Source organism: Anticarsia gemmatalis, chromosome 25 (genome assembly GCF_050436995.1).
Source record: "Anticarsia gemmatalis isolate Benzon Research Colony breed Stoneville strain chromosome 25, ilAntGemm2 primary, whole genome shotgun sequence".
NCBI lineage: Eukaryota > Metazoa > Arthropoda > Insecta > Lepidoptera > Erebidae > Anticarsia > Anticarsia gemmatalis.
Genome location: NC_134769.1, coordinates 3,138,527 through 3,159,769, shown reverse-complemented (window position 1 = coordinate 3,159,769; position 21,243 = coordinate 3,138,527). Strand labels below are relative to the sequence as shown.

Here is a 21,243-nt window from a genome sequence, read left to right as displayed (position 1 = left end):
TATACAAGACGATTTTATGTATGTATGTATGCTTTTTTTAAAGTAAATTTCGCACGTATTTGAGGACGTTAAAAATGGGAGGCTTGTTTATTACAATTTGTAAAAAAGGGGCTGTTTGCTTTAGAAATTGAGATAGTATTATTTTCTTTCTTTCATTGTCATAATGGCACTACAATAGTGGTACAAAATCATTTGTATTACCCGTAATATGTTAGATTTTAATTTGATGTGGGATAATTTATTGGTAAAACAATAGTACAAAATTACCTTTAACGCAAGTTAACGTTGTTACATAGTAACGAAGTTGAATTGAACATTATTACACTTGTAGATTTTTTTATAATTTACGTTTACCTATAAATAAGTTAGTCAGAATATAATTAAAACTTTGGTACTTACAGCATTGCTAACATTGATGTCCACGCCCTGTTCCAGGAGGCTGATGATCTTCTCGATCTGGCCTGCGCGCGCAGCTCGGAGGAACGCGGTACTCGCGTCCGCCTGTTAACAACCAAATACCAACCATAAGCACTCTTTACTAAGGTTTAATACTGTACCAAAGTTAGTAAGGAGTTGCGACGTTATTCAGGATATTGTAAGTAGTCTCCCTTTGGGTGTAAAAGTTGGGAAAATATTAAGAAGTTAGGATGATATATGTGGTTTTAGACGTATGTATTTATTAAGTTGCTATTTAGGTATATTCGTATGTAGTGTATTGTGAGTAATAGTGTAAATAACTATACACAAGACTTATGACACAGAAATTTTATTATTACTGTTGGTCTACGATATGTCATCAACGTTTTTAGTCAGACTATTGTTCGTGTTTGCAAAACAAATAATTCAGAAACATGCCATTAACAAACCTAATAGTTTCTCAAAATAACTAATAGTTTAAATAGAGTTACCATAATAAATAACGTATCAACAATAATATATGTAAAAAAAACTCTGGAAAACCAAAAAAAAAAGTGATACAATAATGTATTGCTCTTATGTTATTAATATTTCTCATATATTACTCATAATAAAATTCTACCAGTTATTAGGTTCTAAAGCCTATCAATTCCCAAGTGAAAAGTTACAATGACTAGACGATTCAAACCCTAGCGTATTACAGGATTCCTACAAAAACTTCCATCTTTTTTTCGCAACTACGTAAGCTTTATCCCCCGAGATAAATTTTATTACAGAGCCATTTTCTGGAATAGTTTCAAATAAATCTTTGAAAATAGCACCTTTCTAACAAGTTAGCTGGCATTTTTCAATCTAAAGGCCTAAGTTGGGCAATAGATCTTTCAGCCGAGGAAAAACGAATCTCATTTTCTAAGTAGCCATTGTAAATAGGGTTTTTGTAATAATAATAAAAATTGCATTCAATAAACGTATTTTTACTAATATCGCGCTATTAATAACTAACCATCTTATTCAGAAAAATATATAAAATTACGAAAGGCTTATAAAGAGTTTTGTTTCTTTCACTCCTTAGCGAAATGAAAAAGAAAAAACATATTATAGTAGTTGTTTAACTAAAATAGGTTTATAGTGTGTTTATGAATAAGAGGGTATAGGTGTAGGCAAGATGTAAAAGGCCTCGAATCGAGTGCTGAGTCCTTATCACAATTTTTTTATACCTACCTTTTTTCTTCCAATTTAAACCATTCTATAAAAAACATTAAAATTCAAGACATACTTGGGTCGACTTGGCCCTGATTCAAAGTCCTTTTAAAGCCAAGTCTCTAGAGACTTATATGAAATTGCTTTACTGAAGATAGTTCTTGATAAAAAAAGTATTCTTGAAATTTTATAACACTAAAATTCAGCCGACAATTTTTTGTCTCCTATGTGATGTAAAATTCGACCTATGTCACAAGATCAAGGTTGACTTAGAAAACCACCTATAATATATAGAAAACTACCTGTGTCACTTATATACTATATTCTTTTTAGTTTATTTCTAATGCAGTCTCGAAATCAAAGTCTCGTTTGGCATAGCAAAGTAAAGACAGTAAATACTACACTATGTGTACTCTACATATTATTATATGAATAACTTTGCTCGAAATTGCTGGAAATCCAATAGCATCAATGTAACTCGCATGTACAGTCAGCAACAAAAGTCGAACCACTTAATATTGTGACAATCTCTTTACATTATGTAAGTAAGCAAAAGCAGCCACAATCATCAATTTCAACCAATCAAAATTGTTTTCTTGAAGGTGTAATATACGTGCTTCAGAAGGTAAGGTACGGTAAACGTTCAATTTGTTCAGCGACTTATGTAGCTGACTGTACGTATTTTATTTACAGAATACAACTACATACATTTTGTAAACGACAAAACTTTTCCAATTCTGCATATTGGAGGCTTTATTGCGACTGCTAAAGCTCTGTAATTTGAAACTACATAGATTGTATGGATTTTCAGACGATAGTGTAATAAAGTCTCGTTTTCGATAATGGGTTTTACAATTTTATGATGTTATTGGTTCTGGACGGCGTAAATTTATGTGATATTGATATTAGTGTCTCTATTTGTTTATACTAAAATCCGTCAAATGCATTGCAGTTCTATGTGTTACGCGGATATTATAGAAAAAAAAAAAAAAATTTGCATGTTTGGGGCAGTGGCCACCTCGCTGCAATAACCGTATAGCCGAGAAACGATTTGATCGAAATGGGATAAATTAGAGATGAATGTTTGTAAGAAAATTCTGTTATAAGTCACAAACCGCGAACTCTCGGACAATTTTAGTATAGGGTCGGGGAAAAAGTCTTTTCGCATAGTATGTATGAACTTGTAATAAAATCTCGTTTGCTTCAAGAATCACAAATGAATACACGGTTCATTAGGTTTCTTTCAGTGAGCTCGCTACCCAAATATGGAGCTTTTTTGTGTAGAGAAAAGATTTTATTACAAGTTCATACATACTATAATGCGAAAAGACTTTTTCCCCGACCTAATATTATCTACTTGACCGTTGCCAATCTGCTACAATGTGTCTAGCACTAAAACCAAAGTAATCTTGCGAGCATTATCTAGCAAAATTTACGGCTTCGGTGCTAAGGCTTTGATATAAATCTGTCTTATCGACCTGTCTAGAGGTTACTCGTAACATGAAACACTGACTTTGATAGATTCGATACAATTTAGGCTACTTTTTTTACGAATTCAGACGATGATATAGCGAAAAAGTAGTTATCGATATTTCGTTGAAAGTATAGTAGATTTTACAAGTTTGACAAGAGTTCATTATTTAGGAAATATTTTTGTTCAGCGTTGGGCTGTAGTTAAAGTTAACATTAGAGCACTCATCTGTTTTTCAGGAAATTATATCTATTTCATAATAAAAATAATATTTACGCGCCCTGTTTAGGCTATATTGAGAATGGTAAATTTTATAATTAATTCTCCTATCCATAGGTTTTAGAGACTAGAAAACGCCACTTGGATCTTTACAAACTTCCTTTGCTTCATTCACATCCATACATCTTATCTCCTTTGACGTCTAACAAAGTTATTGTCTCTCAAATTATTGACATTGCTGTAATTTTTTTTACTTTTTACTTTATGTGGATTAATTATCCTCAATTACCAACTAAGAAGTAGAGTTAGACGTAATCCTAAAGGGAACGATTTCTTATCTTCTATTTTATCAGTTAAAGACCTGTCTCAAACTGTCAGTCTGCCTCACCTTAATGCTAAAATACAGACTTCAAAGTTTAAACAAGTCGGTTCTAACTTGACAAGCCGACTTAAATTAATTTCAAGTTGTTGACAAGAGAACGTTCCTGATCCGTATTGTTTGATCTTATGTACCTACTGTTCAAACTTGTTTAGAGTTTGAGGAATTAACAATCTAATAGCTTTAGATATAGGTAGTACATAATTATATTTTTTTATTTATTTAAGTATCCGCATAGCCCTGTGGTAATAAGGCTTGATTTTGTTAACGTATATTTGTATGCATGTATGTATATTTATATTTATCTTGTTAGACAATTATGTAGAAAGTTACCAGTTCGAATGTCTCTTTCTTTGTGCTGTAATTTTCCTAACTCATTATAGGTGCAATGCAACTCTTTTTGTATCTAAAATTTCTGCCATCATGTATATAGGTTGTAAGCCTTTAAATGCTTCTATCACTGAATTATCAAGTGTTAATTATAATATACACCACAGACAAAGTACATACTTCATTAGATATTACTTAGCTATAATACGAAACGCAAACGCTAATACTCACAACAAAACTTCTAAAAAGAAATAGTCGTCAGAAAATTCGAACAACCTTATAACTTAAACGAAAATAGCCCAACTTTTGCAGTTATATTTCTGTATCGAAATTGCATCTGACAGAAACACTAAAAGCAGCTTGAAATATTTCACCAATGTGGCTATTTTTAAAAATAAATCTGAAGTTCTATCGATTGCCTGAAGTCCAGACAGGACAAAAAGGTTACACTACAGTTATTAGATTTAGTTTCAAAATAAAATACCGACGAAATTCCTATTTAAACGTTCAAAGATCGTGTCTAAAGTTTTAATCGTGTAAGACTTTGATACTTATTGGTTTGATGATATATTATTTGATAAAAGTGCTAGTTTTGAAATGGTATCCGAAGTTAAATAGACTGTAAACTTATTTTATTTATAAAAATATGTGTTGCTTAATGAATAAGAAGGCAAGAACATAGCAGGTTATATTAAGTTTGGTTTTAGGGTAACCGAAATAGCAATGCGGTATTTTAGCTAAGCGTCTACGCGCTTTAGTTTTTACTTTATTATGTACGGATTTTTTCGAACCTACTTAAATAAGTTATTTACAATAGTAATACTCGCTGACTGACTGTCAGTCAGTGAGTATTACTGTCATATGGAGTTAAGCTTCGTCGCGCCTTTCTTTACAGTTGGTACTATCGAGTAACGAAAGTTTGACATTTACAATGTACTGCCAAATTCGTTTTTACGGCGCCCGCTGATTGATTTGTTGTCGATAGTTGATTAGTAGTAGCAGATAATCGCGCTACTGGTCCAGACAAACAACGTGTATTAGTCTTGATTTGAGAGAGGTTCTATTGCTAATCAAAAAAGAGAAAAGGGCTTCATTTTGATCGAAATACATAAGTTTTGAACTAGTGTAAGTACGTAAATCAAAACATAGCTAATGTATATTACATAATATCCTTTACACCATTTCCAATAATAACTTACAAATAGATTGTACACTGTATTGTGAACGGATTCTATGAAGCGAATAGAATTATCGAACGTTTTGTTTCCTAGAAACCTTTCATTAGGGTTAATGGCCTGTGAAACGTTTGCAGTATGGATAAATTGCAGGATTTTAGTTTAGCACCATCGTACTATTGTAAGTGAAAATTATTTAAAACTGTTTAATTTTATTCTGTAGAATATAATTACCTTAGTTGTATTTCTTTAATATACGAGTATTAACACGCCTTTAATCTAAAGTTATTTATTGGTTTAAAATATTATTCGATCAAGCCCGCTCTTAAAAGTATCTAAAAATTTTCACCAAAAAGTAAAACGAGTTATGCAACTGATTATTAAAGAGGAATCTGAAATAATAATATGCCAAAAATCTATAATGTATGATTGCGCTAATCTTAATTATTAGTATAAGCTTAAAATAAACTCTATCAATCAGGTACTCTCTTAATTCGAAACCTAGAAATCCAGAATTACAACAATTTCAGCTTTATATTCAAGAACATTCGTACTTCTAAAATTAGGACCCTTAAGGTTCCACCTTTCCGAATACAAATGAGCCTAATAATTACTAATAGTAACCTATTTCTATCCTCATTATCCAAACCCATCCTTATTTATTAGTCCACCTAAGACAATTCTCTTAGTAAATGTGTTCCACCCCTGAGTGAGGGAGGATTCCACCGTCATACGCTTAGAAACTGTTTTATTATGATTATATTACTGCCTCTTCTCGTATTCTTAACGATATTTTTATTTGTGTGTTGAATGGGAAAGGTACGGATTTTTTTTGGGAGTAATCTGATTGTAAGATTATGTTATTGCTAGTTAGGATTCTGTGGGACGATGGCAAATAAAATTATTGTTAGTAGTCAGTAGGATCCAACTTGAGATATTACTGTTTTAGACAGTTTAGTTTTTTTGTTTCCATACTTTTATTATGAGTTCATATTATTCTCATGATCTTGACGTTCGGTCTGTATAATTAATACAAGCTCCATACGTTAAAATAAATTTACCACTAAAAACTACCACCTACTAATTTTTTTCTAAAGAAATTAGGTACTACTTTAAGTTTTGAGCTCAAAAATACATTACAAGTTTAATTTTTATTTTTAATTGTAGAGGGTTAGGTCATTATAATCACACGCCACTTTCCTTTTTCCACCCTCCAATGGTCTCTCGTTAATCACTTGACAAGAGTTTTCACTTCTTTTAAACCGTTAAAATTCCTAACCCTTTAAACAATCGATATTCATACTTCAAATGTACCACTCATTAAATCTGCCCACCCTTTGGCAAAAACTCGAGAGATCTGCTCAAGTTCTAAAGGTGTAAAGTGGGGTAAGACTACCCCCAATTATTTCTGCTCCTTGTAAGGTCAGTGTAGTGTTAAGATTTTAATTACTATGTAAAATACTTGCATATAATGTACTTCTCTATAAGCCCAAGGGGACAAAGTATACTAAGAGCGAATAGAAGAAAATAAGCGTTTAAAAATCATGAAAAGTATTTTAGCCATGAGTATTTTAAATCCAAAAGTAAGAAAATCGGCCTCGGCCTCTTAGCCAGAACACAACACAATCAAAATATATTTGTGTCTCATAAACTGATTGTCTCAATTCGGTAGTATTTGCTTAAAACCCGTTTTGAATCTAAGTACTAATATGTTTACAAGAAAACATTTTCAGCTTTATTTCAACTTTTAATGAACGATTTTACATCAACGTCCAAGATTTTTTTGCCTATAGTCGTTGAAATCAAACACTGTCACTACAGCGTGAATAAAAAACAATTTTATAACGTTGCCACATCGATTCACCATTATCACGTGCGACAGTGATTTTATCAAAATGAATATGTGCAATGCATGTCTGACAGTCATTAAATATTTTAATGGATTTGACAGCATAAAACTATCATAAAACCAACTAATTGAATAAAGTACAAGCATTAAATTGAGGTGATATGTAATCACTGTCTCCAGTAGACATAGCCAGTTCAGCTCTTTATATTATTCACTCGGTTTCTTCCTAAAATTGATGATTGTAGGACTAATTAGTCAACTATTGTCTGAAGTGTATTAAAATGATGTTAAGAATTTCTCTCACAAAAATAAACTTGAAACTTAAAGACTTACTAATATTTGCATGCATATTGGTTAACACCGAGTTATACACCATTAATATTTATTTATAGAAATAGCTACCTAATAACTTTAAATCTATGTTGTGATGTCGCACGGACCAATATTTTATTAAAAACTTTTTTTGAACCAATATTTTATTTGAAATCGTTTGTCATGGAAAATTTGTCATCGACTTTTTACAACCCCCGGTCCACCCTTGCACGAGGGGTGAACTTGCACAAAGAGAATGTCATAATTTCGTTAATATTAATACGCGTTGTATTAGTAGGAACGCGTGGGCTGTCTGAGGCGAATAACAATTCATCAGCTTCATAATAATGCATTTGAGTTCTTAAGTATTGCAATTTATCTAGATGGAAAACAGTAGACGTAAAAAAACTCCGAAAAAAAGACAAGATTCCCTTTAAAATGATACTACTACTACTACTACTACTTCTAGTTAAAATTATGGTCTACGAATGATTAAAAGTATCTTTTTTTGCTTAATTTCGATGTTTTATAATATTATTTATACTATTTGAATTAAAGTTAGCATTAAAACAACACCACTAATTATAAAAATTGTCACACAACTATTGTCAGCATTTATTTCTATTAGCTTGTAACGTATTTTCTTTAAAAGTCAACGTTCGACTGAAAAACAACAAACATTTCTGTTTGTGGTTCCAATCTCTTTACGTAAGAGTACTCTTAATCAAGCTCACAAGAATAAACTGAAAATGTTTTTCAAATAACTGGAAAGCTAGATTAAAATGTTTGAAAAGGTAAAAGGAAATAAACAATTTATCAGGATCTCTTTAATTAATTTGTTTCTGGGTGAATCTGGGCCCGAGGTAACAAAGCCAGGATTGTGTTTTATAAATGAATTAGTACTTGCTTAAATGGTTAAGTAAAGCTTTGTTAGCTGAGGATTCTTGGTATTAAATTAAATGGTTGTTTGTTTTAACTAGATTAAGTTTAAACTAGCAAGTCTTTAAAATTATGTTTGTTTGAAAATTGTTTAATTATTTAGGTTCTTGACTTAGTTGTTCTTACGTTGGTATTAAGAAATGATTCTCATGGAAAATGTCCTTATCACAATTACTAAATAAAAAATTGTCTCTGTAGTCGATTCAGTTTACAATAGTCATTTTGCCATTTATAATAAATTAAAGGTTAATTTTTACCAAATATAACAGAATATGGTTTAAAAAAACATAATATTATTATATTTATAACTTTTAAAAGACCTTTGATACCTAACACGAAATGTTTTCTGTCTTTAACTTCAGAATTATCACTTTATCCAAAACCCCATTTTCAACCCTACAACGCACAGAGAAAACGGTGCTTGCCACGCGAGCAATTATACCGCACCCCTAAAACGAACTGCATAGGGTAACCACCCCTCTGCAAGGGCGACTGTGGTGATTTGTGAATTAATGCACTGTTTGTTCGGATTACTGTCTGTTTTCAAAAGAACGAATTTTTGGGAAACTTATTTGGCGTTTAGGCCTTTTTTTTGTAGTATGACTCTCTATTGTCCAGTAAAACACAATGGTCGTTTTAATATTTAAATATACACATGGCGGCCCCCGTGGCATAATAGTTAAGGTGATCGCCACGCTACTACCGTAAGGAGGGTTCGATTCCCACAAGGAAAAAATATTTGTGCGATCCTCAAAGAGCTGTTTCGGGTCTAGTTCTACTTTGTGTATTTTTTTTGTTTGTTTATAAAAGTCCCCGCGACACAAGAGCCATTCTTAGTGCGGGAGTGGTCTTTTAAGATAAGATAAGAAAAGTTTAAAATTGAAACAACCTATACGATTCTACTGTAGGGAACAAATGTGTGTTTCACTTCTTACGTATTCTGCAGAGTACAGTTTTCAATTTACATTTGTTTAGCTACTTTTGTTGCTGACTGTATTTGCTGATATACATTTTGATATTTATTTACTGTTCGTACTTTCTCTCTATTGAGTTAAACATGCGACTGATGTTCTATACAAATTATATTTAATTCTTGACGACATTAGCGAATTGTGCTCAAAATACAAATATTGCGTTGCAATTTGATATTGGATGTTTTTGTTTAGTTATATAATAACTTCATTCGGTTTATAGATTTCACATTATATCAGATTATATTATTATATTAACGTCGAAAAAAGGATCTTCATCATTCTTCATCGAGTACAATTACAAAAAAACAGCCTCTTACCTAACTTAAGTAAGTAATAAGTTTAGTTTACGTCAAATATTTCAAGACTCAATAACTTATTTTCTTAATAAACATTGAAAAAAAAGTAAAAGCGAGAAAACTCGTGTGTGAGTGTTCTCACTTCTATAAAATGTAGATAAAGGAAGATAACAAAAACTACGATGTAGTTAAGTTATGGCTCATAAAAATACGTATGATTTCTGCTAGGATCGGCACATCATTACGTTTCATGGCCGTAAGGGTGAATATCAATGTGTGAGTGAATAGCTATTTAACTTTTATCAGTTTATTTATGACATCGAAGAAGATAAAGTGAAAATCAGAATAGAATGTTGGGTTCAAAACGTAGTTATCTGAATGTAAAGTTAATCACCATTTAAGCGTTTGACTTTATAACTAAAAGCTTCTTTTTTTTTCTTTTTTTAAAAAGACAACACCCGCACTAAGAATTGCTCTTGTGTCGCGGGGACTTTTACAAACATACAAACAACGGACTCAAAGCACAACCAGATCCGAAAAAAATATTTGTGGATCGCACAAATAATTGCTCTGTGTGGGAATCTAAACCACTGCGCCACGGAGGCAGTCCAAGAAGTAAAAAAGCAGTTTTGAAAAGAAATAAAAACATACGCAAATAACGAAGAAGAAATATGCTCAGCAAAAGTTTTACAAAATACTTTTGCTGCGCAGATTTCTTCATTCGGTCCTATCGAATTGCAAACGTTTGACATTGAAAATTTGGTTCCTTTAATATTTTCTAGGGGCGCTGATAAAATAGCTCATATAAAAATTCTCGATAAATACTTGATAGTTGTTAGTAGATAGTAGTTGTACTCAATAATATTCGAAATTCGCCCCTCAGTTCACGAATAGACTTTACCCAATCCCTCAAACAAACTATCGCAAATAAATCCTCTCCACAAACTGAAACGAACAAGAAGCTATATATTACAACAAACAAACAGAAATCGATACATAGAGGGTTGGTAAATGTCACTACCCCACATGGCTACGTCACGGATGACGTCATACTGATTGATGGTCCAACTTGGGTTATTAATTAAATAACTAATTTTGGACATTTAAAGCTTTTTGTGGTAGTATTTAGAAGGTTTGGATATTGTTTTCAAATTATATATTAATTCTAGTTTTGATATATTTGGAACTGTTCGAGGGTTGACAAAGGTTAATGAACTCTAGTTACTTGTGACAGCGAAAAGGCCGTTTTTTAGATGTCAGTTATAACCGACTCATATAAAGGGTAAATTTAACAACCAAAATCAATTTATGACAACGTTACATCTTGGATGCCAATACAAATTATAAAAATCTATTTATCAAATACGTATTATAAATTTTCTAAGGGAAGAATCTCAGTGTTATAAAATGCTATTGTAGTTCCATTGTGGCGGAAGAGGGCACAAGAAAGAGGGTAGGCCTTTGCCCAGCCATGGGACAAAAAGAAATGGTGTTATTCTGTTTGCCATGGCGTATCGAAAAAAACCTTTTCTTACGAGATGGAAACATAAAATATACAGTTTTATTTCTATTTTATCGTATGGTTAGTGTTGTCAAGCAGCCCAAAAACGTTTGAAATGACTGTTATTTTAGTGTACAGCCACCAGTCCAGTTCAAATATTACTAAGTGGTCATCCATCTATGGAATGACCGCACTAAGGGTTACTTTACCCACAGATCGTATAACGACCGGTGAGCGCAAATCTATGGCAATATTAATGGACATATTCATAAAAGTACAAATATCAAGAACACGGATCACAGTTGTCCAAAATGTCCCAAAATAAAACATCACTACCCTATCGTATCGATCAGCACAATACTTCACAATAGGCACTTAGCTACCCCTCGAGCGATAAGCAATCAAGCTGTGATATCATCCTCCTTATTATGATAGGGTAGGCAGGGAGCTTCTTAATGGCGTGACGAAAACAGGAAGGAAATGTTTGTAGCTGATGTGAAGAAAAAAGGTTTTACTGATGCGTGGCTTTTTCCGAAAACTTTTGTAAAAGACCCCAAGATGAGTTTTCAAACATCTGCCTGCAGTTCTAGTGTAACGGCAGCCTTTATTCAGCATTTTGACGTGAAAATTATTTGACATTGAGTAAATGAAATCAGGAACTAATATTTTTACTTCTACATATATGGCACTATAGTTGTCAAACATATAGGACTATGATCGAGCCCATAGACCATAGTCCATGCTAACTTGTCTTAAATCAACATAAGTCTTAAAATACGAACATTTTCAAAGAAATGTATATTTGAAAAAACCTCTTTTTAAAACGTTCTTTTTATTTTTTAGAGTTTGAAATCAATAGACGTCTTTAATAATAAATAAAATTCTACATCATGCATCTTTATTTTTAGGTGCGTAGTACTCGTATTTAACCGTCCCTTAAATAAAACACCAAACGAATATAAAACAGGACCTTTTTCTCTCTGCTAAAGGAGCACTACATTATTAGAACCCAAAAACCCTTGCAAAGTAAACCCGTGTGTCCTTTGACAAAAGTAATGAAACTAGCGTCTGTGTCGCCTCAGGGGTTCTGGGTATAATTTCACGGGTTAAGACCCTTACACACTAATTGCGGTAATGATTTAGGGTAAAGAAAAACTTTAAAACTCAAAAACAAATAGTATTATAACGACGTAAAGATTAACTTAATATCAGTTCTTTTTAAGATTTATTTGTTTTACAATCCTGAAAGAAAACATTTTAAAATGTACTCTAGAATGTCAATTACAGTACCTCGATTCTCTACCACTATCGACTACCGACAACCGGCTAGCTATCGAAATTTTGACATTAAGAATGTACTGCCAAAATGTTTCCTACAACACCCGCCAGAGGCGTTGATCAGATTTTCATACAAAATTTTTCGATGACAGTTCGGTTGTCGGTAGTCGATAGAAGTAGAGAATCGAGGCACTGTTATATCTTATTAAATATCACAGTTAGACTTGAAAATTGAATCAAATCATGTTCTATTGTATCAAAATACGGATAGATTTTTAGCCAGATCGCAGACTTTATAATACGAGTATTATAAATGTGAAAATAGCTCTGCTAATCCCTCCGTTCATTTTCGACGTCTAAAAGACTGAATCAATACTACATAACAAAATGCAAGAACATGATCTATCGTATTATATTTCTTCTAAGTGACAATAGAAACCAACCAATCACATACCAAAACACGTTCCAATATCTTTCTAAGCTTCAATCCAAACATCGAAAAATAAACCGATATTTGACACCGCCTTAGTCAATTCTGTCAGTGTATTACTACCCTTAGAACTATCCCCTTTTATCGTTTCTCTCCACACGTTGTCCTCGACTCGTAATAAAATTATATTAGATACACAGAAGTTAGATTAGATTAATCAAATTGCCTGTTTTATTACGCAGCTGTTTATTGAAAAACTTTTGTCGTCTATTGGATTGTATTTTCGTTACTATCGTATGATAATGTATGAATGGGAAGCTGAAAAAGTATGTAAGAATTACTTTGGTTATATTCATATCGTATGTTGTTTGTATGAGAAAGTAAAAAACGTATAGGGATCGTTAAAGGGGGTGTGTTCTGGCGTCTCCCTGTTTTAGAGGACACGTTAAAAATTAACTATGAGCATTACGACTGGATGAATTTCGACTTTTAAATAAAAGAGGAATAAGTGATTCCGAATAACATAAAAGGTTTTAAATATAAAGTAGTGCTAGCGGCTCGTATGATACACCAAATTCTTCGAAAATAGCTCTTTTTACTGGTGAAATAACAGCATGAAAATCCGTTCGATAGAGTTTTGAGTTGATCGCGAACAGAGTCAGACAGACGCGACGTGGGGGCTTTGTATAATAATATATATGTAGTGATTTTTTCTAAAGATTGAAGCCATTTTATATTACCTACTTTAACGCAAAACTGAAAATATAGCGATAATTTACTATGCAAGGGAGGTACGAGAAATGTAGTGTAAAAAAAGGTTTAATCAGAGCCACGCCTGGCAAAACGCCAGCGGTTAGCTGAAATATACGCGGACAGAATTTTCTAGAATTTTCACACTACCTAATAAAATATTACCTTTTTTGTTCTAAACGTCGTAAACGTGAATTCTTGGTCGTAAAACCCAGGTTTATTTTAAGTTTTGTTTTTTACCTAGAAACGGCCAGCATAGCAACAGACCCGCTATACAAATTACACTCTAATTTCTAATGTATGCAAACATCTAATGTTTATAAAAGCTTTCATTGTAATTTGACCCCAACTTTCTTTTTAAATCCATGCAAACAATTTCAAGGCACTATCGTATTTCAAAATCACCAAAGAAAATGGGGCTACAATCGATTGAGCACACGAAACGAAAACATCCAGATCCCAAAGATAAAAGAGTAAGGTTGTAATCATGTAAAAATCGTCATTTTTTATTTGTCGTACATTTGTATTAAAACACACCTAAGAATCTAAGGCCGTTTCGTCGTTTTCTTTCAAGCGAAACGGTCAAACGGAAACCTAAAACTGTTGTAAAAGAAATGTTTTCCAATGTATAAAATACTTTTCTAGACTGATCCCTCCAAACTTAAACATTCCCAAAACCATTGTCTACAACAAGTTACATAAATATTCAGAAAGAAGCAGACAGACAGACATACATACATAAAACATCAAATACCGTCGGCAAGACAAATGAGCCGTGCTTCACGAAACTTCACCGCAGACGGAGCTAAACTTTGCCCAATTCTTCTTTCCTCTTTGTAGACAACGAACTAGCGACTACTCCAGCACTTTTGAAAGACAATTTTAATAACGTAAAAATCTTAGCTAGTGGTTAGGATCCTGTAGCTCAATTCTCTGCTACTATTGACTACACGATTAAATATAAAGATATTTTACACGAATATCTGTTTAGCGCCTCTACCGACCTCTGTACGAACTATTTTGGCAGTACATTATAAATGTCAAACTCTCGATACTCGACACACACAGACTATACAAAATTGCGCTACTGTAGAATATATTTGCCGCCAGAAGATTCATTCATGTTGGAACTTTCAATGCATATTCCATTTAATGCTTTGGCAAGGAACTATTAATAGAGTTCAAGCTATTTTTCAATATAAGAAAAAGAATACTATACGTAAAATCATCATTGTTATTTTCTTGATAAGATCTCACAAAAATATGGTTGGAGATAAAGAAGATTAAACTAACAAGATATTTTCGTCTTCTCTATAATTTTATGCATAGCTTCACGAAAAACGTTCTCAACTTAGCTATAAGGTGGATTAAAATGAAAAACTCTCTATGATCCGGAAAATTCATTACAGATATTACTTTCCGTGAAAAGCGACTGGCTGAAGTTAATCCTGCCCACACGATAATGAAAAAGTTTGACTGGAGCCGCGATATGGTTTACTACAAGACCGGACTACTAGTGGGCCGGATGAGGCATATCATAAGAGAGAATGGTAGGGTAAAAGTGTTCAGCCATTTTTTTTTTAATTTATTTATTAACTTTATATACAAAAGTTGTATAATGGCGGACTTAATGCCAATGGCATTCTCTACCAGTCAACCTACGGGTGATGCAGAAATAAGAAGAAGTAGGTGTATCATAGAAGTAAAGAAGTTAATTGAACAAAATAAACAAATAGTTAAGAAAGATTTAAATGGAAAGAAGTATACAAAAATACATAAATATTGATAAATTCACATAGCTACATACATACAAAATATAATACTAGGTACACTTGAGAAGAAAATTTTCTTGCGACAAGTAAAGTGGTGCGACGTTGCCATACTTCGCTCAACATGCTACGTTTCGCTCGTCGCTATGGACTTGAGTCGAGCGATATCACTAATACAATATCGTTGGGACATTGAAATACGTCCCTAAGAATATTGTCGAATATAGTTACTCTGTCCCGAAATGTAATTCTTTATAGTTTCTTAGTAACGGAATAGATGCTAGCCGCTTAAGTGTGCTACAGACTGATTCAGACAGCGAAACACAAATTTCATCTAGCGATTTCGATAGTGCCTTTTAATTAATTGTTACATTTTGACTAATTTATTACAATAGTTTTTTCTTTTACGCCATGCGCCAGTAGCGAACTAATTATTGGAGTTGCTCTAGCATTTTTTACAGTTAATGTGGCTTTAATTTGCAGCTCTGTTAGGTTTGGAAGAGCCAACAAAGCTACACAAAACACGAAATTTTTCCTTACAAAGTATTTTTGTACGAACCTTTGACCTCACTAATGAGACAGCAAATATTCACGCGAAACATACATACAAATATCTCTCTGTATGTACAGTTCGCAAAACAAATGAGTCGTACTACAAACACAAGCTTCCGTAGCGACAGCAAACACGCTTGACAAATGGGGTCCTTGTCTATGGTCTGTATATTGTCTATGCCAACATGGCGGCGAAGGGAAGGTTTTACAATTTTTTGTCTTGTTTTAAGCGAGGGATTGTGTGTGTATTTCGTCGTTTAAGCGAAAACTTCATATTAAATTCAGTTCGTTGAAAGTTACGAGTTAGTTGGAATTTTTAAGCTTATTTGTTGGATGTTATAGTTGCATTGAATCACAGCACAATGACAAAGACAAATGAAGTATACTGTATTTATATATATGTACGTATAGGATGCTTTTGATATCTCTGCTCACACGCATTCATTGTCAATACTGATGTCGATTCATTATTTTAGATGAATTGATTGATTTAATAATACAATTTCAAATAGGTAGCAATTGTAAAATGCTAAGTGCTCATTCACGTTGACTCGCGGGCGCGGTGGCGGGCGCGGTCGCGAAATATCAAACATATGGCGATGTACCGAAGTGTTCACGTACAAACCGTTCGCGCGGTCTAAGTCGCGGGCGAGCTAGCGGCGTCGCGCGCGGCCCGCGTAGCGCGCTCGCGCCAATATCAAACAAGTGAAGATGTTCGTGTGTGTTCACGTCGAACTCGCGGTGGCGGGCGCGGCTTACTCGCGATGTCAGGGAAGATCAACCAGTTTGAGCCAGTTTGAGCCAAACGCCCGCCTGGCGGCCAACGTGAACACAAATCGCCACGTCCCCGCGACCGCGCCCGCCACCGCGCCCGCGAGTTCCAACGTGAACAAGCACTAAGGTTTACTAAGACGGCTGACTAAACTCCTCTCCTTAAAAGTAATAAAACATACTTAACTGTATACCATTCTACAAAATTTGTGCAGCTAAATGCATCATAATCTAAATAACATAGTTGTACCTAGACTGATATATAAGTACTATTTACACAAATAGGTCACGTCAAACGGCGGGACGTGCACCGGAGGCGGATGATCACAGGATATCGATTGACACAGCCTGGGGATCTGTTCCGTTACGACAGGAAAATATATCACTATATCGTACATGTTTATTATAATGCGTACAATTTACATATTCTAGAATATTGTATATTTTTTTTAAGTTTTATCATATTTTGGGTAAAACGATCCTATGGAAGAATAGTTTTAAAATCTCATGTCCGCGTCTTCCTCCAAATATATTGCCCTGTCAAATTATAATAGTATTAATGTTTAAGGATTAATTATATTACTCTTGCAATCAAGAAGACTTGGATTCCTGTTCTATACATTGCATGATTGACGAGAACCGACACCCACAAGCGACACATAAGCACATTAGCTTATATGGAGTGACAGAATTTGCGAACGATGAACAAAGAACGATACTATTAATCGTAACAAGATCATCATCTAAATCAGTTCAGCCGTGAAAGCAAGCAAAGGGACACGCTACTATAGATTTTGTACAATTAAGTAGTACGAATAACGTTTAATTTTGGCTATATCCACCAACCAACAACTAAAACCAATTACAGAATTCACAGCACTTTCAACCGCACACCCGTAAACATTCACGGGTAAGACAGGAAGATGGGATCGTTGTACCCTCTCCCATGGGGGCCATATACGTCGAATAACATCTTATCCAAGGGTTCCCCTGAACAGGTAACAAAATGCTACCGACAGATAACCGCAGGGATACAAATAGTACGCTAGTACTGTAATGTTTTGGAAAACGACCGTTGTAAAGAAAATAGGTTTTTGGGATTTAAAATTGCGTGGAATTTCTGCGGTGGTGTAGGTAGTTGATTTTTTTCGAAGCAGTTTGACTAACAAAAATTTTCAATGTTTCATAATAAGTTTAAAATTCCGAATGTTATGTAAAACATCATTTTAAATTATGACACGTTTTAACGGTACAAATTTTGTGTGGACGCATATTTTTACTTTCAACTGTTTTCGATGGTAATGGTTGCACAAAATTGTCTTTCCTTACAATATATTTGCTTGAATCAAAAGATAGTATTATAGTCGATTGCAGTTAGCCTGACTATTAAGCAAAAGTCAAACGTGGAAGCATAAACGAAAACTAAAATAAATTGGTCAGTACGACTAAATTTTAACCAGCCATACTTGTTGTATTACCCATTCTACATACATTTTATATCGAGGAACGAAAACAAATTAATCGACTACTCATCCGAACGTGACCGCATCCCAATTGCTTAATTAGCCTCGTCGTTTACCCATAAAATTGGCCACGAGTACTTAAATATACCTACGAAATATAGTACAACGTATTTATTAATAACTCAACTCTTCAATATTGATTAAAATTTACTACGCACCATGAGAAAATGTTGTGCAATATTTTGACCTTTTTGCTATACGCTTATTAATTGTAGTTGATCGCAAATAGATTACATTATACACAGTTTTTTGGAACTTTATTTTATTCTATGCAGCTAAATCTCTCGCATTTTTTCAGGTATTTTTTAGTTCTTTGTTGTAATAATGATAACAAACGAGATTTTTAGCAGAATTCCATCTTTGAGACTCTGAGCTCCAGCTTGTGACAGTGAGGAAAGTTATCAGCGTAAACTCGGCCAGACTCTACTACCACTCCTACTCTATTCGCTGGCAATGCCTTGAGAAAACCACTCAATTGTATTTGCTATGATTAGCAAAATTATTGCTGCATAACTTGCAGTCCAGTCTCAGTCTTTCCTCTACCAAGAGTAGCATACATTAATATTACTCATTATTCACATTCCCTACCCAAAATTACATTAATAATACATTTTTATGATAGAACCACCCTCAATCTTGCACCCTGTTATAATAAAAACCAATCACGGTATCTAATCCTCTCAAAACATTGATTTGACTTTATTTACATTTCAAAATGTCAAATGCAATCGTATTTTTAAATATTTAAATGTAATATAAATGCAGAAGCAATGTTAACATCATTTAAATGCACCCCGTTACAGTCTGACGAGACAGAATTTTAACGAGAAGGGTAGTTGATGAAATTACGAAATATGTTTGGGAATTTTCAGTAAAGTTATTTAATATGTTCAGATGAATGTACTGCCGTGAGTTGTGGGATCATTTTCATAAGTATTTTTTCCCATCATTTTAATAATTCATACTTTACGTATTCTACAGATTATGTAAAGTTTATCAATCAGATTTCTATCTTATTGATACGATGAAAAAGCTTCTAAATCTCTTTTAAGTCGTTATTGTCTCACTGCTGGGCAAAGGTCTCTTCCCAAACGAGGAAAAAATGGAAGTATTTGATTTTAAAATACTTTCATGTTTTTATTAAATTACTTACTTTCTTAATTTATAATTACTGGAAGTATTTTAAAATCAAATATTATACAAAAAGTAACCATTTCTATCTCTGTGACTCACTACATCAAATCCCTTGCTTCTGAGCAATACCAAACATCCACTATCACAAACTTTCACGTTCATATTAGTCGGATTTATCGCAAAGTCTATCTACAATTGGTAAAACCACCACTTAATCTAATAGCCAATCCCATCACGTAATCCCGTGACGTCACAAAGATAAACCAATGAAGTAAAAACTGGAGCACACGTCAGACGAGTATGACAACGTTTGAAATCAATATCCGTTCAGTCATGCAAATGGTGCATGACGTTTCAAGGAATTTAATATCGGAATCACTGGCGCGTTATGAATAGGAAGCATGTGGATTTTTACATAACGATGTGTATTTGTTCAGAATGCATCTAGTATTTGAGAATTGAAGTTTTATAGAAAAATCTCGGCATTATACTCGGCAAGTAGTCGAATCAAATGTAATCGAATGGGACTGGTCCTGGGTCCTCTAATTATAAAAATACTTGACATATGACGTTAAAGAAAGAAAAGACTTGTTTTCAAATGTCAAAAAAAAAACGGAAAAATCTCGATTCTTATTTATGTTATGGCAATAAATGTTCCCTTTTATACATATTTTATATATGTATTTTCGTCTTTTGGCATAATTAAAATCAGCAGTTTTGTATATCAAAAACACATACTGTGAGTGCCCTTCGCATATAAAATTCACATATAACTCGTTTTAATTGCTATCAATTTTGATTTCCAAGAGATTGACAGACAACTTCCGCTACCAAAATAAATTACATTTGCTCGCAACTCCATCGTGAATTACTTTGAAATACATAATTGATTCCCTGTATTCCTTTCATTGTATATTTGGCGTTCATAGCTAGTTGCGCTCGCTGGTTGATGAGTGAGTTAAGCTACCTTAGCGTGGACTGGCTATAGATGGGTGGCCACGTAAAAGCATCAAAGCTCTTGCTGTCTTTCGGAGGACACGTATTATATCAGACTCGGTTGTTGTCAATTACAATAATAGTCGTTAAGCTTTGTCAAAGGCCTTCAAGCTCAAACTACAATGAATGATTGCGATTGGCTTGGAAGATTAAACGCCATTTTCGATTCAGAATGGTGTGTAATGAAATCACTAAGAGCAGATTAGGGAATGGTTTTAGCAATTTCCTCACAAAACCTTAGTTTTTGTAAGAACCGGAGAAAAGTAATGGTCCAATTTATTTATGAAAAAGGTATAAAGTAAATGTTATTAATGTTTTAGTATTCCTTTTTTTTTAGCTGCATCCGGTGAGACTGGAAGCCGACTCCAACATAGCTTGGAAGAAAAGGCTAAGCTGATATATATATATTCCTTTTTTTATATTATTACTTATTTTCTTGTTAATAGATTTCCGGATAAAAAATCTATATAAGTTATTCAGATTTTGGCAGACTGACTGTTGCTGACTGACAGTTTTGATTTCCGAATATATAATGAATTACCTATCACCTGTGTAACGCGATTTAATATCTCGGCGTTATTGTATGATCACAATACAATAAATACTGACTGGCTTATGAAAACAGGAATCTCATAAAATTGTTCTTAAACTTCATGAAGACTGACTGCAAAATCAGAAATTTTACACTGACCAAAAAGACATAGAAGAAGAGATATAGAAAAGAGAAGCAGAACAAATAACCTGTTCTAAAATATAAAGTTTCTACCTCATTTTTCTGATCTTTAATTACTTTACTGCAGTAAAATGCATATCGAATACGAAACTGTATTTACCCTTTGCTAATACGAAAACATTGACCCCAGTCACATTGCCGACTGATTCTTACAGCGATAAGTTTACCCTCTCCCCTGCTATTACCCAGATTGAGTCTAAATTACAACTCGCATATAATTCTGGTTAAAGGGAAAATTTATTTCA

General features: G+C 33.5%; 1 protein-coding gene across 3 annotated transcripts in view; it reads right to left on the bottom strand.

The window, feature by feature from the left end:
• LOC142983910 (uncharacterized) overlaps nt 1–21,243 on the bottom strand; it is a 133,037-nt gene that overhangs the window by 48,455 nt on the left and 63,339 nt on the right. For all 3 annotated transcript variants that reach the window (XM_076131100.1, XM_076131099.1, XM_076131101.1), the window contains one exon: nt 400–501. In XM_076131100.1, coding sequence (XP_075987215.1) covers nt 400–501 — 102 coding nt within the window. The remainder of the gene's footprint in view (nt 1–399; nt 502–21,243) is intronic.